The sequence below is a fragment of the Cebus imitator genome, unplaced genomic scaffold, assembly GCF_001604975.1.
Source record: "Cebus imitator isolate Cc_AM_T3 unplaced genomic scaffold, Cebus_imitator-1.0 Scaffold535, whole genome shotgun sequence".
Lineage (NCBI taxonomy): Eukaryota > Metazoa > Chordata > Mammalia > Primates > Cebidae > Cebus > Cebus imitator.
In genome coordinates, this window is record NW_016107850.1 from 121,647 (window position 1) to 140,009 (window position 18,363).

An 18,363-nucleotide genomic window follows, 5' to 3' on the forward strand; every position below is an offset into this window, starting at 1 on the left:
TAGTGCAGTGGTCTCGGCTCACTGCAATCTCTGCCTCCTGGGTTCAAGCAATTCTCCTGCTTCAGCCTCCAGAGTAGCTGGGACTACAGGCGTGTGCGAACATGCCCAGCTAATTTTTCTGTATTTTTAGTAAAGATGGGGGTTTCAGTATGTTGGCCAGGATGGTCTCAATCTCCTGACCTTGTGATCCACCCACCTTGGTCTCACAAAGTGCTGGGATTAAAGGCATGAGCCACTGCACCTGGCCGGATTTTTGAAAGCTTTGATAATTATTATTAGAGAATTCTATTAATTGTCTTTATTTCTTATGAATTTAAGTATGGCAAGGATAGAGGAATTTCTGAGTAAAATGTAATATGTTAAGGAATTTAAAAATAATGATACCAGGCTGTGCGCAGTGGCTTACGCCTGTAATCCTAGTACTTTTGGGAGGCCAGGGTGGATTGCCTGAGCTCAGGAGTTCGACACCCCTTCTTTTAAAAAATATATATAAATAAAAAATAATGATACCAACAAAATGTGCATCCCTGTTACTAGGGAGATACCTTGAGATTTCCCACATCAGGAGCACAAAAGCAAGCAATTGTAAAAATCACTACATTCAGCTCTATAGCAAGGAGAGGCCTCAACCAACTCTAAGAATAGACCATGATAACCAGAACACACTCACATCCCATTTGGAGAGGTTTAAAAAGGGCCTGAAGGCTGTAGTTCCTGCCAGTTTCCTACGCTAATAGTTTTGCAGGACTGTGCAACTGTAGGTAGGACATTTCCTTGGAAACATCTTCGACAATATCTCTCAAGATTCCCCCACCATTACTGGTTCAGTATGGTAGGCAGTCTGTCTCTGCTATTACGAGTGAAATGATGAAGCATTTTGGCTGAAATGTTTTTATTATGGTTATCTTCTTGGATAATGGCAAAACATCTCCAAATTTTCAAATTTACCATTTCAGTTTTAAGGGTTCTTAGAGAGGTCAGAAAATCTCTTTGTTTCTAAACCATGGTGATGTTATGAACTACCCTAAACTCATAAGTTTGCTATAAATACAAAATTTTTCTTTTACATTTTGTCAGTTGATAAGTCTGGGCCAAGGCAATCAATTTAGCCATCTGTTTTGCAAATTATTAGGGTTTTTTTAGAGACAAGGTCTATCTTTGTCACCCAGACTGCAGTGCAATGGCAAAATCATGGCTCACTGCAGCCTCAAACTCCTAGACTCATGTGATCCTCTTGCCTTGGCCTCCCAAGTAGCTGGGGCCACAGATGCTTGCCACCATGGCTGGCTTGTAATTCTTTTATGTAATGGTCCCTCAGGTGTGGCCACTAGAGGAGATGCCAGAGAGGCTCAGGAATAAAACAGTGTATTTACTCACAGGCTGTACAGACAGGAGGCCAGGTACACCATGCAGGGCCACAAAGGGAAAGACACCAGGGTGGTCTGGAGGCAGAAGACAGGAGCGAGGGGAAGATTTAGGCCACGACCTTTACTGGGACTTCTATGCAATAGGCAATGCAGGGCAGGGTGAACAGTTTATGACCGGCTAGTTTGAATAACTTTCTTGGGCTTTGGGCTACATGAGGGTGGTCTCTAGTTGCTTGATACCTGGCCCTAGTGTCAGAGGTATCCTAACCCGAGTGACTCCATCTTGAATAAAAGCCAGATAAAGCCAAACCTGCTGGGGTGCTGGGTTACATTCCCAGGGGATTGGGAACTCTTGGTCTCAAGATGTTTATGGTTGAGGGGACAAGTTAATGATGCTAACTACAAAAAACCCAGAACTTTAGGAGATGTCCTGTTGTCCTGATATCTTAAGAACAAAACACACTCTTAGTTTAAGAATGCATTTCACTTTAAAAAATTTTTTTATTTATTCATTTATTTTTTTGATGGAGTCTCACTCTGTTGCTCAGGCTGGAGTGCAATGGCGTGATCTTGGCTCACTGCAATCTCCGCCTCCCAGGTTCAAGCGACTCTCCTGCCTCAGCTTCCGGGCCTGCCACCACACCCAGCTTATTTTTGTATTTTTAGTAGAGACAGGGTTTTGCCATGTTGGCTAGGCTGGTCTTGAACTCCTGACCTCAGGTGATCCACCTGCCTCAGCCTCCCAAAGAGCTGGGGTTACAGGAGTGAGCCACCACGCCCGGCCAATTTCACTTTAAAGACAATAGTATAACCATGAATTCTTGCTGAAATCAATAGTTACACAAGAGAATAACAATACTAGGCCAGGTGCAGTGGCTCATGCCTGTAATCCCAGCACTTTGGGAGCCCAAGGCAGGTGGATCATGAGGTCAGGAGTTCAAGACCAGCCTGGCCAACATGATGAAACCCCATCTTTACTAAAAATGCAAAAACAGCCAGGTGTGGTGGCAGGTACCTGTAATCCCAGCTACTTGGGAAGCTGAGGCAGGAGAATCGCTTGAATCTGGGAGGTGGAGGTTACACTGAGCTGAGATTGCGCCACTGAACTCCAGACTGGGCAAGAGAGCAAGAATCTGACTCAAAAAAAAGAAAGAAAAAGAATTGTCTGTAATAGAATAGTCTGTAATAAACTATCTTAACTTCACCATGCTCTCCAACTTGCCCTGAATTTTTTCTTACGTGAGATCCAAGAACCCGCTCCTTGGGATCTGGGGTAAGACGCTTCTTCCATTAACAGTAGGATGATTAAGAAGAGGAATGTGGCCTCCTGGGGTATCTGGGCCAAACAGAGGAGGTAGGGCTCTGGACTGGTTATTGTGCATAAGAAAGATGCTCCTGGCTGGGCCTTTGTTATTTTTAAGACTTGGCTAGCCCCAGGAGGGGCAGTCTCCCCCTAGCCAGAAAGATTTTTTAAAATGTCAAAACATCATAATACACAGAAAATTTAAAAATATTTACAATACACAATGTGAACTGATTTAGTTTCTATGAGAAGCTTATATTTTAAGGACAAACTTAAGTCTGTGATAGGTTATCCTGTTTAGCAATTTTTAGTTTTACTTTTTATGTTTGAACCATTAATGAATACAATTAAATCAGGGTTCTTTAAGAAAGTCTCTAGATGAAGCTTCTCCAACCTGTGGCCGTTGGGCTGTGTGCAGCCTGGAACGGCTTTGAATGCAGCCCAATAGAAATTCATACACTTTCTTAAAACGTTATGAGACTTTTTTTTCGCTGTTTTTTAAAGCTCATCAGCTATCGTTAGTGTTTGTTAGTGCATTTTATGTGTGGGCAAGACAATTCTTAATTCTTCTTCCAAGGTGGCCCAGGAAATCCAAAAGATTGGACACCCCTGATCTAGATCTGTCCAGGGCTCAGATACTCAGATAATCTCCTAAAAGAGGTAAGTAAGCATGGAGTTTTACTTTTTCAGGTAAAGGAAAGAATAATTATCATATTATTATTTTGAGATGGGGTCTGCCTCCGTCCCCCAGGCTGGAGTGCAGTGGTGCGATCTCAGCTTACTACAACCTCCACCTCCCGGGTTCAAGTGATTCTCATGTTTCAGCCTCCCAAGTAGCTGGGACCGGAGGTCCATGCCACCTTGCCCAGCTAAGTTTTTTGCATTTTTTGTAGAGATAGCAACATGGCAACATTTGCCATGTTGCCCAGGCCGGTCTCGAACTCCTGAGTCCAGTTCATGGCTTAGGAATTCGCCTTAGCCTCCCAAAGTGCTGGGATTACAGGCCTGAGCCACTGCACCTGGCCATATTTTCTTTATGTATGATTAACTTAGGAAGTTAAACTCTTTAGATTTGTAAAGTTTATTGTTATCATCACCATTGTTACTAAGTTTAGCAGAGAAAAGCTCTCATAACAGTTTTTACTTAATAGGTGGATAAATTCACTCTTAGTTTCTTTTCTAAGATTGAGTAATAAATCTTTGTGTTACTTAGTCAGAGCTGCTATAACAAAGTGTCACAGAGTGGTGGCTTACAAACAACAGAAATTTATTTCTCAGAGTCCTAGAAGCTGAAAGTCTGAGATCAAGGCTCACTGCAGCCTCTACCTCCCAAGCCCATGCAAGCCTCCCACCTCAGCCTCTCAAGTAACTGGGACTACGGGTGTGCGTTACCACGTCTGGCTAATTTTTTTTTTTTTTGTAAAGACAGGGTCTCCCTATGTTGCCAGGGCTGGTATCCAACTCTTACACTCAAGGGATCCTCCTGACTCGACTTCCCAAAGTGCTGGGAGTATATGCATGAGCCACTGTAACCAGCAAGTATGGTTGGTTATTGTTAGGGCTCTCTTCCAGGTTGCTGCTGACTTCTTGTGTCACATGGCAGAAAGAGGGAGAGAGTGCTCTCTGGGAGTCCCTTTGATAAGTACACTAATCCCATTCATGAGGTCTCCACCATCATGGCCTTACTGCCTTCCAATGGCTGTACCTCCTAATACCATCATGTTGAGGGTTCAGATTTCAACATACGAATTTTGGGGAGACATAAGCATTCAGTTTATTGTTATTACCTGATGAACATTTTAGGAACCCAAAACATGGTTTAGGTATAAAGACATCTTAATAGATTCATAATTTTGAATTTAGATCCTGAATTCAGGAAAGGCAAAATCAAGAATCATTATTAAAGGAGAAAAGGCATAAGTGATACATATCTAAAAACAAGAAATATTTACAGTCAATGATATAAAACCATACTGGATTATACAAAAGCTAAAGCTGTAATTCACCCCCCACCCCATAATAAAAGCAAAAGCAGTAGCAATCCCTCATATCAGCCAGGAGAGGGGGATATTTGTTCATTTCTGTGGCTTGGACGTCTTTTGTCTATGTTCAGACATGATTATGCAGTGGTCCTGCTTTTTGTCTCACTTCATTACCATCACAGAGGGACCTTGCCGGATGTTGGTGCTCTTTGAAATTATTTATGCTCACAGGAAAACAACAAAGTGTAGCTGTGAGTGCCACGGCAGCTCCTACATGTCCGGGGTTATTTTTCCCTTTCTCATCACTGTGATAGAAAAAATTGGTGATGCTGTTTTGGTGGTATGTGTTACACACATTTTAAGTATAAGCTGTCAGGCCTTAGAAGGAGCCCCTTTTGTGAAATCTAATGAACATATCATGGTTTTTTTTTTGGGAGGCAGGGTGGGGTGAGTATGTGTTGTGCTGCCGAAGTGTTAGCACTAACATATCATGGTGTTGAAATAGGATTTTAAACCAGAGAGCAAACCCGAGTCAAATCTGGACAATAAGAAAGAAACCTACAGAATTTTGTTTTAACTTCTCTGGGCCTTATTAACTTCAGTCAAACTTGTAATAAACTAAAGTTAAAGCATCGCTTTCACTTTAAGGACTTTGCTGACCACCATCTACCCACCCACACATATTCTACCACTAACAAACTGTACCCTTTCTGACTTTGTGCTCCCACCTGCCATCAGCTTCTAAAGAAACATTTTACTTCACGGTATTTGTGTCCCTGTAGAGTCCTGCACTACTCTAGAGCTCAAAGAAAAGAACATGTCTCTTTCATTTTATTCCGGCCTTAGACAAAAGCCTGGAACAAGTAAGTGCTCAATATTATTTAACTGTTAATAAAACATGTTTTAACAGGAGACTTGACAGAAAATATGACTTTGAAAACTTTATCCACATGAATTATGCTCCTTTTTTTTTTTGTCAAACAGAGTCTTGCTCTGTCACTCAGGCTCGACTGCAGTGGCATGATCATAGGTCACTGCAGTCTTGAACTCCTAGGCTCAAGTGATCCTCCCTCCTCAGCCTCTCAAGTAGCTGGGACTATAGTTGTGCTCCACCATGCCTGACTAATTTAAAATTATTTTTTAGACATGAGGTCTCACCAAGTTGTCCAGGTTGGTCTTGAACTCCTGGACTCAAGTAATCCTCCCACCCGGCCTTAATTATTAATAGTTAGACATTATTTACATTGAAAGTAAATGTTGATATGTTAAGGAATAAATGTGCCATTTTATTATTTAGTTTATGTTTGGTGATTCCACCTTTTGTCCTGTAGTCCTAGCTACTTGAGAGGCTGAGGTAGAGGATCGCTTGAGCTTGGGAGGAGGTCAAGGCTGCAGTGAGCTGTGATAGTGTGACTGCTCTCCTGGGTGAGAGAGCAAGACTGCCTCAAAATATAAAAATTAAAAGAGAGATATATTCAAGATTACTATTGATGTATCAAAATGGAATTTTAAAAAATGTTCAAGTAGCTCACCAAAAGGTAAGAGGCAGGCAATAGAAGGACAAAAGGTGGAATCAGCAAACATAAACTAAATAATAAAATGGCACATTTATTCCTTGACATATCAACATTTACTTTCAATGTAAATAATGTCTAACTATTAATAATTAAGGCCGGGTGCAGTGGCTCACAGCCGAGCTCAGTGGCTCACAACTGGGCGCGGTGGCTCACGCCTGTAATCCCAGCACTTTGGGAGGCTGAGATGGGTGGATTGCCTGAGGTCAGGAGTTCGAGACCAGCCTGCCCAACATGGTGAAACCCTGTCTCTACTAAAAAATACAAAAATTAGCTGGGCATGGTGGCGGGCTCCTGTAATCCCAGCTACTTGGGAGGCTGAGGCACGAGAATTGCTTGAACTGGGAGGCACAGGTGGCAGTGAATCTAGATCAAGCCACTGCACTCCAGCCTGGGCAACAGAGCAAGACTGCATCTAAAAAAAAAAAAAAAAAAAAAAAAAAAAAAAAAAAAAAAAAAAAAAAACATGCCCCACCCTTTTAAACAAAAAAATAAAAAAAAAAAAAAAAAAAAAAAAAAAAAAAAAAAAAAAAAAAAATGGAATGGCCAGGCATGGTGGTTCACATCTGTAATCCCAGCACTTTGGGAGGCCAATGTGGATGGATCACCTGAAGTCAGGAGTTCGAGGCCAGTCTGGCCAACATGGTGAAACTTCGTCTCTACTAAAAATACAAAATTAGCCAGGTGTGGTGGCAGGCACCTGTAATGTGAGCTACTCAGGAGGCTAAGGCAGGAGAATCTCTTCAACCCAGGAGAGGGAGGTCGCAGTGAGCCAAGCTCACGCCACTGCTCTCCAGCCTGGGCGACAAGAGTAAAACTCCATCTCAAAAAAACCACAAAAAAACAACAAAACAAGTAATTAATTAAAACACGCATAGACAGAACTGGTGAAAAAACAGATGACCCAACTACATGCAATCTCCATGAAACTCACTTCAAGGAAATGACATATGCAGGCTACAAATAAAAGAAGAGAAAATGACAATTATATAAACATTAAAAAACAGGTGCTTGCTTCCGCAGCACATATACTAAAATTGGAACGATACAGAGAAGATCAGCATGGCCCCTGTGTAAGGATGACATGCAAATTCATGAAGCGTTCCATATTTTCTTCTGTTTTCTAATGTCCTAAACTGAGGAAACTGAGGCTCCTGTAAGTGAAGTCACTGAACCCGTTAAGTAATATTCCTAATTCCAACCACATTCCCACCTCCTCCTCCAAAAAGAAAAAAGAAAAAAAAGGGAATGGCTAGGTTATATTAATAACACATAAAGTAGACTACAGAGCAAAGAAAATTACTAGGGACTAGGAGTGACATTATGTAATCAGAAAAGGATCTATTAACCAAAAAGACATGGTGACCCTAAATGTATAAGCACCAAACAACACTATCAAAATACATAAAAACTAATCAGGCTGATGCAGGGCGTGGTGACTCATGCCTATAATCCCAGCAACTTTGGGTGGCTGAGGCAGGGAGCTTGAGACCAACCTGCAATCCCAGCTACTCAGGAGGCTGAGGCAGAATTGCTTGAACTCGGGAGATGGAGGTTGCAGTGAGCCAAGACCGTGACATTGCACTTCAGCCTCAGGGAAACAGCAAGACCATGTCTCAACAAACAAAAAACTGATCTGGCTAAAAGGAGAAATAGATAATTCTGTATGGGTAGTTTCCTGAGGTTAGTAGATTTTTATGGTTGTCTTGGGCAGATGCTATAAGCAAAAAGAGCAAAGCACATTCAAAGAAAGAAAAATAGAAATCATAAAGATAAAACCATACATCAATAAAATAGAAAACCAAAAAAACACAGAAACAAAAAGCTAGTTCTTAAAAAAATAGCAATGAATTTGATAAACTTCTAGCAAGACTGACAAAGATTAAAAAGATAGAAGACATAAATCACCACTATGAGGAATCAAACTGAAAATATCATTATATATCTTGCAGTTATTAAAAAGATAATTAAGGAAATAGTACAAAAACTTTATGTTCACAAATTCAACAACATGGAAGAAGTGAACAAATTCCTCTAAATTCAGAAACCACCCAAAACGCAATCAAGATGAAACAGATACTCTGAATAGCTCCATAACCATTAAAGAAACTGAATGTATAGTTAGGAGATCCTCCCCCAAGTATCTCCAGGCTTGAACAGTTTTATTGGAAACTTCTACCAAATATTTAAATAAAAATTAACATCAATTCTGAGCTTAGATGCAAAAATCCTCAATAAAATATTAGCAAATAAAATTCAACAATGTATAAGAAGAATTATATACTGTGACCAAGTGGGATTTATTCAGGCATGCAAGGTTTGTTCAACCATTGAAAACTAATCAATGTAATCCACCATATAAAAAGGATAAAGAAGAAAATCTTATGATGATATAAATTGACACAGAAAAAGCATTTGATAAAATCTACCCACCCATTCATGATAAAAATTAAAAAATCAATCTTTCAGTATATTAGTATAGAGGGAAATATCGTTTTTTTTTTTTTAAGAGATGGAGTCTTGTAGCCCAGCTTAAGGTACAGTGATTCAATCATAGCTCACAGTAGCCTTGCTCAACTGGGCTAAGTGATCCTCCTGCCTCAGCTTCCCAAGTATCTGGGACCACAGGCATGCACCACCATGCTCGGCTAATTTTTATTTTCTTTCAAGATGGAGTTTCACTTTTTTGCCCAGGCTGGAGTGCAATGGCATGATCTCAGCTCACTTCAACCTACACCCCCTGGGTTCAAGTGATTCTTCTCCCTAAGCCTCCCGAGTAGCTGGGATTACAGGCGTGCACCACCAAGCCCAGCTAATTTTTGTATTTTTAGTAGACACGGGGTTTCACCATGTTGGTCAGGCTGGTCTCGAACTCCTGACCTTAAGCAATTCTCCCACTTCAGCCTCCCAAAGTGGTGAGGTTACAGGTGTGTGGGGAAGAGATGAGGATTCACCATGTTGCCCAGGCTGGTCCTGAGCTCAGGCAATCTATCCACCTCAGTGTCCCAAATTGCTGGGATTATAGTTATGAGCCACCTCGCCTGGCAGAATTCTAAATGTATTGCTAATTTTGGTTCATGTTGCTATTTGTTGTGATTAGTTTTTGGAGGAAAAAACCCGTGTCTCGGGCCTACTGCTTTATACGAACACTTAACTATCCAATGATATACTCATACAGGCTGTGGGCCCTGTATGGTGAACCACCCAAGAAATCAGCTCCTTTTTGGAAGAAAGGACCATATGGAATATATCTTTCCTATCTTGTTAGGGCTTATAGAGAAGAACATTTGTACTTTGACAGAGACGAACGTGAATAAGTATGGCAGATTCAAGGCATAAGATGTAATTGTCCTTACTTCATCAGTTACCCTAGTATAAATGTTTGCAGATTTGTCTTTTTTTTACTCATAAATTCTATTTTTATATTAAAAGAATCTATAATCTGAGACTGAACTTACTTTTTTAGTCATCTATATTTTGATCTTTTTTATTTTATATATATATGCAAAAGTAGAGTTGTCAAATATATCCTTTTTAAATTTTATGTCTTTGGGATTGGGGTGATATTTAAAAAGGTCTTTCCATCTCTCAGATTATAAATGCAAAATATTATATAGTATCATCATGTAACCAAATCCTCAATAGACTGTACTTTATATTACTCATTCAAACAAAGGCTTAAAAGGGCACTGTAAACCACTGATTGTTAACAAGGGACGATTTTGTCACCCAGGAGCATTTGGCTTTGCCTGGAAACAATTTTGGTCAACACGACTGGGGATGTGCTACTGACATCTAGTGGGTAGAAGCCAGTAATACTGCTAAACCTCCTACAACGCACAGGGTAGCCCCTTCCCCCTACCTCAACAAAGAATGGTCCAGCCAAAAATGTCAATATGGATGAGGTTGAGAAGATCTGCCACGAACCATTTCTCCTCTGTGACTGTTCAGATCCCCACTGTTTCAGGATCTGTATATCATAGAACATTGAAAAGAGAGTTGGGAAAGAAAGAAAAAAGCAGGAACTGGATAAAGAAATTTTGGTAAATTGGAGAAAATCCTTTTATTATTTGTACTGTCCTTAATTCAGTACCTCTAATTCAGCTCCCAAAACTCAAATTTAACAAACACCATTTTAGAGAATACATCAGAAAAACGAAAAGAAAAAGTCCTGACAAACACTGGCATACTTCCTAAGGGACAAAAGCATGAAGAAGAGACTAATTATTATGTAAATGCCTTTATTTGAACTACTACATTGCTATCAGATTACATCACTTTTCAGAGTTAGAGTAACATAATACCTTGGAAACTATAGCAAACAGCTTGACAAAGCAAGAGTACATTAAGTCCTACATATATACTTTTATTTTTAGTGACCACATTTCTCTGTTTTAGGTGTAAAATTTAAAAATATATTGTACACTTAGCGTACTTGGCCTACCAAATCCTAAATTCTGAGCATACTCTCTCCTCAAAAGTATCATATTCAACAGCATTTTTAATTTAAAGAGAGAGTTTGATGATACAGGTTTTAAAACAAATAAGCATGTATTGAACCAAGTGACAAAATATTTCAATTGTTTACAGCTTACGTATGGGAGGGAAAGATGCAAATTGAAGGTACATTTTTCTTCTAGCTATAATGTATGTTTTACTTACTTGGAGACCCCTTAAAAAAAGTAGCAAAATCAGCAGTCTTGTTTAATGTAATCAAAATATTCTTAAATGTACAAAAAAGGATCATATAGAAAGAATACTGTAAAAAGATACTGATCTTAAAAATAAAAGAATAAGAAAAGCTTCTTCTCTTACATTCTGCACAGCCAGTTACTTCGGCAAATTTTCAGTACTACAAAGATAAGCAAAGGATACTCATATCCAAATACCCTCTGACCATAGTTCTCAAATAAGAACTAGCATACTGGATGGAAAGCAAAATTACTGTCTAATAATATTCATATCACATCATCTAAGTGAGTCCCAAGAGAGGGACATTCTAAGAGGGCAAAAGATAACAGAGCGAGAAATAACATACGGCAATGGGAAATGTCAAGGGCAGCATTCTAGGAGAGAGTAAAATGTTTTGGCTATGAGCACATTTCAGGCGTGCCTGAAAAATCCAACTCTGACTATGGGAAAGAGGAATTGTTTTGATTAAAACCCTTTCCCCTGAGGGCTCTCATGCTGAGCTAGTCTTGTTAATCAAAATGAAAAGTTCTTTGAATGGCCAAGAGTTCCTTAAGCCATAAGCACTTCACCTGGAAATAGCTGACCTGTGAATCATGCACCTGGGAGCAAGGCTGTTTTATTCAGATTGGTTATTTTACACTCTCTTCATTCCCCTGCCCATCAAACATGCAAAAACAGTCATGACCATCTTGGGCTTTACTTCCACAAGGTCTTCAGGAAGAGCGTACACTCTGGCTCCGATTCTTCTAGCCATTGACACTGCATACCTATTTTAGGGGGAAACAAAAATCAGGATGAAATTCTTGTCAGTTAAGGACATCACATAAGACATCTATTTCTTCATATATGATTATTATGCTGTGATGCAAAGATTCCATATTGATAGTTCCAATTAGAATAGTTTTGCTTTTTCTTTTCTTTTGATTTTGGTTTTGATTTCATTTGTTACAGTAGGTTTTTAAGCTCTACTATTTGGAGCCAATAATATTTATTCACTCTTTTGCTCCAATGTGAGGAGAGAATTAAGCTGGAAGCACCGACTTTATATACATAATTACCTAGGCTGTCTATGCGATCAATGTTGGTATTCAGATTGCACAAATAATAACATACACTCATGTCATCTTAGAGATATGAGGTGAAAAATCATGCAAGATGCAAAACCCAAGTTGTTAGGCAGATACAATGAATACTTCCAAATATTCACGAGAAGGGAGACAGTCTACATGTGGTACATGGAGAGGGTGGCTGGAGCAAAAACTAGAAAAGGTAGACAAAGGAAGGGACAGAAGAACTAAGATGTCCAGGTAGGGAAATTTTCAGGAACACATCTCAACTAATCCATGAAGCATTTTTAGGTGTGTTGGAACCAGAATCTTTAAAGATGATTAAACCATCGAGTTTCTAGAAAAAGAGGTTTCAAGAGCTCTTCATACATTTTAAATATTAGAACTTTATCATATCTGCTAGAAATATTTTTAAAGGAAAAATAAATAATGTGCCTAACTCCAAAGTTTTTCAAGAATGCTTCTTAGTTGTTCTATAATACAGGGCTGTGGATGGATTTTCAGTGTCTAATTAGTAAAGTTTTCATGGGTCACCCATGAAGCCAGGTCACACTCTAGGTGTTTGGTGAAGAAGAAAAAAGGCTGGTAGAAAAGACCTAAATATTGTTGAAATGCAAGAAACTTTCAAGGCATAGTCTTCTGTGGAGGCCTAGCAAGCATTCTGTTAATATGGGAACTGAGGAAGATAAATTCAACAAATGTAATAAGAATGATCTATGTATAGTAAAAGAGACATAAGTGGATAATGTGTTTTTTAAAAAAGAATGAGATAGACAGATGAACACCCTAAGCTCATTTTTTCCTTGTTGTAAAGTTTTACTTAATTTGCATTCAAATATATGCTACATAATTTCTGTAATCCACCGAAGCAATATTTTACTAAGCACCTAGTAGGCCAAGCACATGGCTAGGCTCTTATAATTTTTTAAAAATTTAATCTTTATAAAATTTCAAAGGTAAGTATTATTGCCCCCAGTTTACTGCTGAGGAATCTGAGGCTCCAAGAGGTTTCCACCACGGTGACGTAACTCTTAAATGGCAGCACCTGAATTAGAGTTCAGATCCATCTAGCTGCAAAGCTGTGTTTTTTTCATACTACTATGCAGTCGCCCTTACTTGGCATTATTGTGCTTGTCATCTTCTGTTAGATTGCCACTCTTCACAAGGTCATAGTTTATACAGCCTGGCTGGATGGCATCAATTAAATCCACAACTGCCAAACTGGAGCTGATCGTTTTGTCCTAGTGTGAAAGGAGAACAAATCTTAGAATTTTGATACATACAGATTAACATGTGCTTACTTATATCAAGTGCCAAAAACAAAGCCCAGTGAATTCATAAAGAATCATGCCATTAGCCCAACAATAATTCTCACTCACAAAGAAACCAAAGGTCGCCTTCCCAAATGATAGATATTACCCAGAAAACATAATATTTAATAGTCACATATGGATTCTGACCTTAAAACTCTGAATGGAAGTTGATTTTCCAGCTTCACTCAACGTTCTGTTCACCCAGTTCACAATGATGTCGTCATTGGCTTTCTGACCATCTCCAAGATCTTCCAGGACATTGAGGGTATATCTAAGAGAAGCAGCAGCAGAAAATATCATAATCTACTTTATGAGGAAAAATGCAAACATCAGAAAGATGCTTTATCTTCCATTTTTTATATTCCTTTGATTTCAAAGACTAAAGAGTTCATGGAAAGAGATTCACACTCTGTGAAAAAAATATTTCAAGCAGTAGTGGCTTGCTACTGATCTACCCTTTGTAGTGGTGAGAGGAGAGCAGACTGACAGTGCTTTAATGAGCAGGTTCAACAGCCTACTGCAGGCACATTTTGTACTATTCCAGTAGTGGTAATGGCATAAAATAAACTGTGCTTTGGCTGGTACCCAGTCATAATGAATGCATTTCAGCATTATGGTGATCTTCATCAGCATTACAGAGAGATCTTCATTTTCAAATGAGCATGAGGATGTTCATAATTTTGTTCTGACAATTTTTTTATTCACTGACACGTTAAATGAGGCCAAAAATCTACATGTCAGGCTTCCTATTTTTTTAAAAAAGGACTAGCTATAGTTCTGCTGCCTAACTTGGAAGGAAGCATCCAAATATATTAATTAAACTCATTGCGGAGTATAAATACAACATATTTCAAAAGTGTAGTCACTGACATGTTCACTTATTAAACATAGTAAGGACTAAATCACAGACCTGTATGACAGTAAAGCTTAAACGACTAAAATTGTATACTATACCTTCTCATCAGCTGCCAGACTAAAGCTAAAGTCAGGGTTTGGTTCCCATCATTCAGGTCTTGCCCTCCAATGCCAACCAGAGAAAATTTAGCAGGGTGCTTCCCTAATTCAACAGCATAGTTGCAGTTTTCTAGCTGCAAAGGCACAAGAGTAAATGGTTAAAGATTTCCATTTGTTTAATCTGCATACGTGTGTGTATGTCTTGTAAATGCTAGGTTATCAGTACACAAAAACAAAGAAGACACAGTTTTTGTCCTCAAGAAGCTCCGAGTCAAGAGTTTTAGAAACAAAAGAAACAAATCGACAATAAAAATACTCTAACATACACAGCAACTTAATTATCTACCTTTTTCATGTTGGCTCCCAGTTTCGGGTATGGAGGCTTATTAACCTTATTCCAGTCAACAGGAACTTTAATTCGTTCATATAACTGTAAGATTACCAGAGCATCTTGCAGGTCACTAATGATTTAAAAATAATGTAATCAGTGTTTTCAGGAAGCTGGGATTTGACTTGCCTTAGAAACAGTAACACTACATTGTCAAACAAGATATATAAAACAATAAATAATACCCAAGGCTCATATTTTCTATCAATCTGTGCTGAAAACAGAGCTAAGACCATCCACTTCATTTATAAGTATTTATTGAGAGTTTACTGTGAGCAAGGCACTGTTCTAGAGGCTGGGCCCACAGGACAAAAATCCCTGTCCTTACATTAGAGTCAGAGAGCTAGACAATAAACAAGTACATGGATAAACAATACGATTTTGGGGGTGTATGTAAGTGCTATGAAGAAAAAATAGGGTTAGGTGTTAGAGAGTAGCAGGTGGTAGTCAGGAAATCTTTGAATCAGTGACTGGAATACAGTAAGGGTATGAGCCATTATATGTGAGCAAACAACGTTCTAGCTGGAGAGAACTGTGAGCCAAAGTCCCTGAGTGTTGCAAATGGTCTACTTAAAGGGCTCCCCAGTCTCTGTTTCTTTTTTGCCTTTCTTTTTTTTCCCCTTAGAAATAGGATCTTGCTTTGTTGCAACAACCATAGCTCACTGAAGCCTCAAACTCCTGGGCTCAAGCAACACTCTCACCTCAGCCTCCAGAATGGCTATTTCAAAATATAAACTATTTGCTCCCTAGGGTACTATAAAGACATTTATACATTCTATCACTTACAGTTAATGATCATATAAAGAAATAACTTCGGCTTTTGTGTGTTTGGAAAATGATGATGGAAATCACTACTCAACATATTCCAATATAAATAACTGCTACAAATTAATATCTAGAAAGTCTTTAGAGCTGTCATTATTTGTGTAACATCCACTCATGACATTCATAACCATTTACAATAGCAGTAGGAAGGCTTACGCATAGAGATGGTTTACATGGGGATTGACACCAAGAGAATTCATCCAGTTACGGAAGGTTCTTTCTTCACGAGTTTCTCCTGTTAAGAATATTCACACACTTTACTGATTTATTAAACACTTTATGTATGTGCGTATAGTGCCAATCCACATATTAGATTATTTTATCTCTCTATTCAGATCTAGAAGCTTTCAATAATACAAGTTTCTAAGCATTCTCTTAAATACATACATTCTCTCTAGATACAGGCTTATTTTTAAAATTTGAACTTTATTTATTTATTTTTGAGATGGAGTCTCAATCTGTCACCCAGGCTGGAGTACAGTGGCACAATCTCGGCTTACTGCAACCTCTGCCTCTGGGATTCAAGAGATTCTTCTGCCTCAGCCTCCTGAGTAGCTGGGATTACAGGCGGCCACCACCACGTCCAGCTAATTTTTTATTTTTAGTAGAGACAGGGCTTCACCATGTTGGCCAGGCTAGTCTCAAACTCCTGACCTTGTGATCTGCCCACCTTGTCCTCCCAAAGTGCTGGGATTATAGGCATAAGCCACCGTGCCTGGCCTGAACTTATTTTAAAATTAAAGAATACAACCTTATTCTAACCAGTTAAGTAACTTAAAGGTTTATGAAGATTTGAGTCTCCTTCTCAAATCCTTCTCCAATATTTCCTCAAATCTGCATTCCTCAAAGTAACTGATGTTATCAGTTTAGTTAATGGTTTTATAGAAATATCAGTGGACACTCTTTGCATTTCTTAATTTTTTTATTTTCTGAGACAAAGTTTCGTTCTTGTTGCCCAAACGGGAGTGCAATGGCATGATCCTGGCTCACTGCAACCTCTGCCTCCCAGGTTCCAGCGATTCTCCTGGCTCAGCCTCCTGAGTAGCTGGGATTACAGGCACCCGCCACCAGGTCTGGCTAATTTTTGTATTTTTAGTAGAAACAAGGTTTCACCATGTTAGCCAGGCTGGTCTCAAACTCCTGACCTCAGGTGATCCTCCTGCCTTGGGCTCCCAAAGTGCTAGGATTACAGGCATGAGCCACAGCACTCAGCTGCATTTCTTAATTTTTATAGACCAGCCTTCATGCATATATAATCTGGAAAAGGTAAACTCTGCCTTTCCCAAACTTAAAAAAATTTACCATATATTATCATTTGTTTTTTGAGGAGGTAAGGGTAAAAGGAGTTGGGGTTAGTTCCAGTTACACTGACTGTGGATGAATGAAACATAAATACATAAACGTGGTCTAACCCTAAAGATTAAAACTAAATAAATATTGATTTACGAAGTGGCTTTACATTAAATGACTACTTTTTTTTTTTTTTTTGAGACAGAGGCTCACTCTGTTGCCTAGGCTGGAGTGCAATCACATGATCTCAGTCCACTGCAAGCTTTGTCTCCCAGGTTCAAGCCATTCTCCTGCCTGAGGTTCCCCAGCAGCGGGGATTACAGGCTCGCACCACCATACCCAGCTAATTTTTAAATTTTTAGTAGAGATGGGGTTTCACCATGTTGGCCAGGCTGGTCTTAAACTGCTGACCTCAGGTGATCCACCCATCTTGGCCTCCCAAAGTGCTGGGATTACAGGTGTGAGCCACAACAAACAGCCCAAACTAACTTAAAGAAAAAAGCAAAGAAGAAGGGCCGTGTCTGCGAGTATGGACGCAACACCGGCACCGAAGGGCGGCAGAGAGAAAAAAAAGCACACAAAAAAAATCTAAAAATCACACGGCCCAAGATACCTCTAATATATACTCCCAAACAGACAAATTGCACAACGTGAAGGTCAACTTAGAATAGACACCACCCAACAGCATGGTCAACGGAATCACGGAATCCCGGCCAAGAAATAAACAGATAAAACACAAAAGCGAAGAAGAAGAAGGAAGGACCACAAAAAACATCAGAAGGCGTAACAAACTCACGACAACCTAAGTGAACAGATAAATGAAAAATACCCCCAGCCAGCACAAAAACACACGGCCACCGTAGAAACAAAAAAAAAAAAAGCTGCCAAACGCAACACAAAAAAAACAGAAAACCTCACAACAACCAGAATCAGGCCCAACAGGTCTACGATCGCACAGACAACAGACGGCACAAAGAAGAAAACTGTCATAAAGGCAAAAAAAATAAAAAAAAAAAAAAACAGGGCCAAATGGCAACGGCAATACCTTTAACAGACCCAAGATACCACCAGACAAAACAACAAACAACGGACCACACTGAAATAAACCGAAAAAAAAAATACAAAAAAAAGGGGAAACGAAAATACCAGATTTGAAAAGAAAAACAGAAGAAAAAAACAGACACCAACCACACTTACCCCCGCTCGATCCACCCTTCCTTTTTTCCCCCTCAAAAGAAAAAAACAGTCAAAACTCACAAGATAAACCACCTCAAATAAAAAAATAAGATCAGTGCAATGAAATTAAACAAAACCATATTTCAAATGTACATATCTACAATGAATATCTACCAATTATTAAATGTGAAAGGGTATTAACTCTAGTGCTACTTAAGTCTCATTTAGAAAATGGTGTTCACTTTCTGTAAATTGTGGGTACATTGTCTTCAGCCTGGCTGATTTTATTTTATTTTGCTGGTTTACTAATTTCTGCTTTGGAGTTTCTCCTTTTCTCTACTGACTGTCAGCTGAACTTCGCTGAGGCTTCTGGGTACTGTGCATTAGGTCAATGAGCTTCATGACAGAGTCGACGCCTTGCAATCCTGGAAC

At 39.2% G+C, this 18,363-nt stretch overlaps 1 protein-coding gene and 1 non-coding gene across 2 annotated transcripts in view; one reads left to right on the top strand and one right to left on the bottom strand.

Moving 5' to 3' along the window:
- The first annotated feature begins 7,233 nt into the window (after window positions 1–7,233).
- On the top strand, window positions 7,234–7,340 carry LOC119468930. The gene has a single exon (XR_005197740.1). It is a non-coding gene; the product is annotated as a U6 spliceosomal RNA (small nuclear RNA).
- A 2,931-nt stretch (window positions 7,341–10,271) lies between these two features.
- Window positions 10,272–18,363, bottom strand: part of PLS3 (plastin 3) — a 92,825-nt gene continuing 84,733 nt past the window's right edge. The window contains exons 11-16 of the mRNA XM_037733514.1: window positions 15,622–15,707; window positions 14,599–14,713; window positions 14,253–14,386; window positions 13,446–13,569; window positions 13,102–13,226; window positions 10,272–11,685 (exon numbers count right to left, since the gene is read on the bottom strand). Coding sequence (XP_037589442.1) covers window positions 11,553–11,685; window positions 13,102–13,226; window positions 13,446–13,569; window positions 14,253–14,386; window positions 14,599–14,713; window positions 15,622–15,707 — 717 coding nt within the window. The 3' untranslated portion in view covers window positions 10,272–11,552. The remainder of the gene's footprint in view (window positions 11,686–13,101; window positions 13,227–13,445; window positions 13,570–14,252; window positions 14,387–14,598; window positions 14,714–15,621; window positions 15,708–18,363) is intronic.